This window comes from Felis catus, chromosome B4, assembly GCF_018350175.1.
Source record: "Felis catus isolate Fca126 chromosome B4, F.catus_Fca126_mat1.0, whole genome shotgun sequence".
In the NCBI taxonomy this organism is placed as follows: Eukaryota; Metazoa; Chordata; class Mammalia; order Carnivora; family Felidae; genus Felis; species Felis catus.
In genome coordinates, this window is record NC_058374.1 from 69,709,716 (window position 1) to 69,716,447 (window position 6,732).

At 44.1% G+C, this 6,732-nt stretch overlaps 1 protein-coding gene across 19 annotated transcripts in view; it reads right to left on the bottom strand.

The window, feature by feature from the left end:
• Nucleotides 1–5,832, bottom strand: part of YAF2 (YY1 associated factor 2) — a 76,165-nt gene extending 70,333 nt beyond the window's left edge. For 5 of the 19 annotated variants that reach the window (XR_002743855.2, XR_006600654.1, XR_006600656.1 and 2 more), the window contains exons 1-2: nucleotides 5,126–5,827; nucleotides 4,565–4,690 (exon numbers count right to left, since the gene is read on the bottom strand). Coding sequence is in view for 5 of the 19 variants with exons in the window: in XM_045061656.1 (XP_044917591.1) it covers nucleotides 4,596–4,690; nucleotides 5,126–5,570 (540 nt within the window). In the remaining 14 variants the exon portion in view is untranslated. Of the gene's footprint in view, nucleotides 1–2,545; nucleotides 2,929–4,564; nucleotides 4,691–5,125 lie in introns of those variants that run through there. The other 14 variants (XM_045061656.1, XR_006600657.1, XR_006600658.1 and 11 more) reach the window with 7 other exon arrangements.
• Between the last annotated feature and the right edge of the window lie 900 nt (nucleotides 5,833–6,732).

The window sequence follows — 6,732 nt, forward strand, 5'->3', positions numbered from 1 at the left end:
GTAAAAACGATCCTCCATGAAAAAAGCAGCTAGTTCTGCTTGCAAATTAAATAACTACACAAATGCTTTCCCTTGAATCAACCAATGTACTCTAAGTATGCACCAGAAGGGCTTTACTTTACTTCCCAGTTCATCAAATACGTTAAAAAAGACATGAGACTTCCTAAAATTCGTAACTTTTACTGCTTCATCAAGGGAATATATGCTTAAGTGAAACTGGCATTGTTTTTACTTCACACGCATGGTAGTGAAGATTACGATGAATACAGATAGCAACTTGGTGCCACTGCTTTGATTCATGCTAAGAGTCCAGCAGTTTTACCCATCCTTGCCTCTGTACCACCACCGCAAGGGTTAATACAGCAAAAAAGACAAATAACATCTTAATATGACTGTGAAAATAGTTTGGACCTCACAGAGTCCCTTAAAGGGTCTCAGGGACCCCCCCCCCCCAGGGTTATTCAGATCACACTCTGAAAACCACTACTCTAAATTATCCAAACACTAATCACTTTAAGAATTTCCTTGTAAACAATGAAGCCCCTTGAGTACTCTAACCCAAGATATAAGGAGGAAAACCAACCAACCAACCTCCTAGAATAAGGAGTCTCTCTGAACAAGAACTCAGTGGTAGCTGGAAAGGCTCCTCAGACAGGTAGGGAGGCTTGGGAACTCTGAATTTCTGAAAAATGAACTGACTTTTATGGTCCCCAATTTTTTTCTCCCATTCCTACACCAAGAGTAGTAGAATCTGTGACAAATTTCAAATTAGAAGACAGAAAGCAAATATGACAACAATAATACTGAAAAGATTTTTATCAGATAATTGGGGTTTATTTTAGATTTCTTCAGAATATAAATCATAGCAATTTACTTCCATTTTATAGAAGCTGAAATAATTAATCTTTTTAACAGTCAGATCCTGACCATATTACTGCGTTCAGAAATACCTAGCGCAGCCCTTGTATAAAATGAGACGCTCAGTAAACACTGCTGAACATCAAAGTAGTTGAAATGAGTTAAGAACACAGGTCACCAGAAACCTAGTACAACTCTTTCTTCTTTCTAAAATCTTTTTCATTGTTCCATAAGATAACATCTCTCACAAACGTTGAGAGCTATTACAACTTATCCTGAGAAAATATAACATTACCTGTTATACTTTAAATTCTACCTAAAAGTTTGCTATGGACTTGGGTGTTTTATATGCTTTCATTTAGGTCACGCTTCAAAATCAAAACAAATAGCTCTATCATTCTCATTTTTTAGTATGTGCCACCTGAGGTAGGCAGTGATTTCCATTCCTATATGAAGTGGCAAGAAGATACTACTCTAACTCAATCATCATACACTGACTGCACTACCCTTAACACACTATACTAAATATTTCACTTTCTCTGATGCTTTAGATTGGTTCTCAATTTCTTAAAGTTTCTTAGGTTTATATGTGAGACACTTATTGCCTTATAAGTACTTGATGATGAAGATATAAAGATGAAGGAGACTGTTTAGTGCCTTTCATAGTAATTTGTCACCACAACTTTTTCTTTTTTAAATGTTTCCTGTCAGTTTGACATTTATCACTGCTTCTCTCACAAAAGTACAATGCAGAAAACTTCAAGTGCTTGAACTATCTAGTTATTTAGATTCTGGATAAAAAAAAGAGATTTATCAAATTTAAACTAATTAAGGTCAGCAAGCACAAAACCGAAATCCAAACACAGAAATGGCATAAATTTAAAGACTATAACTGATCAAAATTTAGGAACTAAAGCTACTTCATATCATGTTTCATTTTAAAATACTACTATGATTATAACCTCATTTCACTGCATAGTTATTCTGCAGAAAAACGTGACCTACCAAGGATATAGCCAAAGACATTGGGTCTTCTGTTGAAATATAAAAGATTTGAACTCAGAATCTTAAAAGATAAAATTGTCAGTAAAGACTCTGGAGGGAGACCATGGGCTCCGCCTTCTCTGGAGGTTTAAAAAAAAAAAGACTTTTCAAATGTCTGGAATGCCTTAGACTTGGCCTCACATTTGGCGACTTCGAGACAGAATCAGTTCAAAGGTCAGTCTGACCCAAGCAATTCAAGTCCCGTAGGTCAGTCACGCAGACAAGTCATTAGCAAACTGCATCTTCAGCTCTGCTGCTATCCAGTCCCTGCTTTGATAATCGCCAACCTTACCCCTGAAATTACCCTAAGTGCTAATTAACATGTCAGTTGTAGAGAATTATTTCTTCCAACTCCTGAAACTTCTGCTTCTCTCTAGTGTTCTGCAACCCTTTAATCCTGTTTTTCTAACATTACCAGAGAGGGAAGTATTTTGTGGTGCAATCAATATCTGCCCTATTAACAATTCCCTGTTCCACTGTTCTATCCAAACAGGGATTCCACTCTGAATTTCAGAAAGTGGTTGGAAAATAACAGGTAACAGAGAAATTAGAGCTCTTAGATTTAATTTAGGGCCAAAATCAAAAGAGAAGATACAATTCAGAGAGAGGAAGGAAGAAGCTGAGAGGGTCGTAGTGTAGAACACTTACTTTTAGGAACAGAGTGTCCCTTAGACTTCTGGTGAGTTGCCCAGAGCCTCTTCAGTTTCAATCCAAATGACAATGCTTCTCTGAGTCCTCCTCAAGTAATGTTTCCACCACTAAAAATTGGATCTACAAGAGCTCAGATGTACTGGTAAAAAATATCAGGGGCCCCCTTGTGGGCCTCAAGCCTCTTTTAAACTAGGCCCACTTCTCTGTCCTGGGCCAACTCCCCTGTGCACTATATTCCTTCTTCTTCCAGGTGCCAGGTATTCAGCCTGTTTCTTCTCTTCTGAGCTGCCACCACCTACTCTATTTCTCAGGGTTCCTCTAACCCCAAGACTGGCTGTGGAGTAGGACAACAGCTTCCCCCCTTCCTTGCTGTCCCTGCAAATAAACATATAGGCTCTTCTAGTTTCAGTATTTTTTCTAATGGCTACAAGAAAATAGAGAGGGAACAACAAAAAGCAACAATATCGTACCAGAGATTAAGATTATAGTAAATGTCTCCACTTTAAAGTTCCTGCCTCCAAAAACCACGTTTTCTAAAAACTGCTTGAGTGTTTTAAGAAGTACAAAGCATTAACACAGATATACAAATATATATTCTAAACCAAATCCAACCTGATACAAAGACATAAAGATACTCTGCTTTTCAAATACTAAAATCACGGGTCCAAAAATTGTTGCCACATTTACTTTAGCAAGTAAGTGCTTTTTTACTTTTCAGAATGGTCTGTTATATCCCCTTGAATTTAGATGTTTGAAAGTTTGCTTTTTAAAGGATATCATGAAAAATGCTCAATACATTTTATCCAATGTAAATGACAATATACAAAACGCGTATTATGATTCACAGAAAGACATGTCAGAAGCAGCTAGCTTCACAAACCAAATCATAAACTTTTAAGTTATTGCCAACTATCTCTGTCTCTACATTTTAAAATTTTAGTAAGTTGTTATAAATGGCATTCAAAAATCTAGTATCTAATTTTCAGAAATTTAACTTCTACAGAATACATAAATCTAATGTCACTATAGAGGTCTTCTTTAAAACAACAGTATATCACATTAGTATACTTATACTCTTGTGATAATTTAGTTTCTAACAGACTTTGTAATATCAAAATACATGGTATCTAAATATTAGGCTATAACTCACATGATTATAATAATTCAAAGACTATCTTGCTACAAAGGCAAAGGAACTCTAAGTGTTGGCAGATCAACAATGTCAGACTTTGAATTTCCTGTATGACTTTCTTTATCCACTTAATTCACTTAAGTGGTTTTTTGAAAGACTGAGTTATTATACTGTAAGACTACAATAAAATAAAGACTGAAAATAGGCAGAGATCATTTTATCTCATTTGTAGAGTCTAATAGATTGCCATTTAATCAAACTAAAAATATTCAGATACTTTCAGTAAAAATGTGTCCCTGTAACTGGGCTCACCTCCAACTATTTATAAAATATTAGAGAATTAGAATAAACATACTAAACAAAACCTTGATCTAACCTTTCCAGACTCTAAATAAAAAAGGAAGTTTAACCTATTGTGTATTCTATAATCAGATACTTTTTTTTTTTTTTTTGAGGAATGAAATTAAATTCCATCTTTTGCTCCTACAGAGGATTTCATGGCTTTTCTTTGATTCCAACACACTAACACAACAATGCAGCCAACATTAATATACCCAGACTAGGCGGGGGGTGGGGGTGGGGGGGGGTGGGGGCATTACACCCAGCGATACGAATTAAATCGCAGTTGCTAATGCCTCCCTTAAATAATTTATTCTCTCTTGGCAGCATATAACGTTACAGCCTCTTCAATTACCCCTCACCGCAAACCATAGCAAGGGTCGCAATCAATCTGACCCAATTCCTATAGCGGCCACCACCTCAGTCTCGCCTCCTCCCGCGGGGTCTGCGAGTGTCACGGGAGGGGGCGGCAGCCGCAGGGGCGTCCTCTGCGCCGCAACCCGGGCGCCCCACGGCGCGCGGGGCAGGCCCGGGACTCACCGGGTGGAGGTGCCCTTCCGCACATCGCACATCATGCACTTGAAGGCCTCGGCGCTGTTCCGGAAGGTGCAGACGCTACAGTCCCAGTAACCCTCATCCGAGGACGGCTTCGGCTGCCGCTTCGGCCTGCAGGACACAACCCGGACACGACGCGGCGCGGGGTCACCAGCAGGCCGCGCCCGGCGCCCGGGCCCCGCGGCCGCCCCCGCCCCGCCCCCCGCCCCAATTCCGCGACCCCCGCCCCGCGGGCCCCCGGCGCGCCGCGCTCCAGCTAGGAGTGGGAGGGGAGTCAGGAAGGGGGAGGGCGCGGGCGCGGCCGCAGTCGTCGTCGCCGCCGCCTCTCTGACACCCCGGGCTGCCGCTCCGGCCGCCGCCATCGCGGCTCCATTGTGGGGCGGCCGGCGCCGGCCCCTCACGCGGCAGTGCTCGCGCAGCAGCGGCGCCAGCGCCGCCCCCGTTCTGGCCCCGCTGCCCGGGCGGCGAGCGAGACGGCCGCCCGAAGCCCGGCGCGAGGGCCCCGCCGCCTGCACAGTCCGGGCCCGGGGGCCCGGGCGCTGTTACCTGGTGGGGCTCTTCTTGTCTCCCATGGTTTGGCTACAGATGCACGCGGAGAGTCGCCGCCGCGGCCGCTCTGTTTGTCAATAAGGAGGATAATAAGCCGGGCGGAAGCGGGCGGGGGAGGAGGGAGGAGGGGGCGGGGAAGGCCGCACCGCCGAGCTCCGGAGCCGCCGCCGGATCCCACGCAGCCTCCAGCTGTCGGGGAAACTCCTGCCTGGGTGCACGTGACCCGAGCCGGCCAACCAGCAGCGGCGCCGGAGACTTCAAACGCGGCCAGCGCGGCCCAGCACCCGCGGCGAGTTCGCGGGCGGGCGGCGTGGGGGTGGTCGCCGCAGCCTCGGGCGCCGCCGCCTCTCCGCTCGGCTCTCCGCGCCTCCCTTCCGCATCCTTGGCTGGCGGTGGCTGCCACGCGCTGCAGGGCCCCTCTGACAGGGGGATGCTCAGTCATCCCGCGGGACGTGTGCTCCCGGGTGGAGCCGGCGTTGGGAGGTCAGCCTGTTTCGGGAGCAGTGCCCGGCCGCGGTCTCCAGGTAGAACCGCTTTCCCGGCCTCGACCGTCCTTGACTGCTCAGGATCAGCTCGAGAGACACCTGGGGGAAGGCGGGAACCAATATTGAGCGCCATTGCTAGGTGCCTTAAAATACTAATTTTCTGTACGCAAATCTCTACCAAGTAGGTACTGTCGCCCTTAATTTAGGGGAAACGAAACCGAAGCTCAAGAGAGGGTAGGTGACTTCCTCTGTATTATATAATTAGAGGATGACAAAGCCAGGAGGAATTTAACGCTGGTTTTAATTCCGAATGCACTCTTTTGGCCTCCCAGGACTCAACAGTAGCCGCTTAAAACAAAACAACTCATAAGCCCTTTTCTTTTTTCGATAACGAGTTTACATAGTCCCTGAATGTTGTCTGTTGAGTAAGAAACGAACACTTTTCCACCAAGTCTCGTTTCCTTGACACACTAGATGCCCTCATCTCGTACTAGACTCTAGCAACAGCATCTATCTGGTTTCCTGAACTCCAGCCCCACTTCCCCAATCGATTCAGTAGTCCACAACCAGATACGAAATAAAATACTGATAATATTAGGCCACCACTCTGATCAAGTACCTTGCTAAGGCTCTCAGACTCCATAGCTTGGCATTCAAGGATTTCCACTCTTTCTCCCTACCTCCTCATCCTACTTCCTATCAGAAAAGCGGCCTCCTGGCAAAGACAGCAGATAAAATTAATTTATTTGTTCCTTCACCCACATGGCTTACTTCTGCATAAAATACTTTCCTCTTCTGTTTCTACCCAGTCTTTCTAGGTTCACAGCAAGTCCAAATTCCTGTAAAATAATAACCTCAATAACTGAAAGAATGTTAAGGTACTTAACATTAACATATTAAAGAAATAGTAATGTCAAAATTCCCAGTTCCCAGCCTATTTTCCCTGTTCCTTCACTAATGGATCTTGGAAATTGTAGTTAATTTCTGTAATTTTCAACTTCTCCATCCGCAAAATGATTATCTGTATTTATGAGGTTGTGTAATTAATAACAACATAACATTTTAGCACTATTTGCCAGGCACTTTGCAAATCTCTTCACACAAACGCATTTTCTTAAA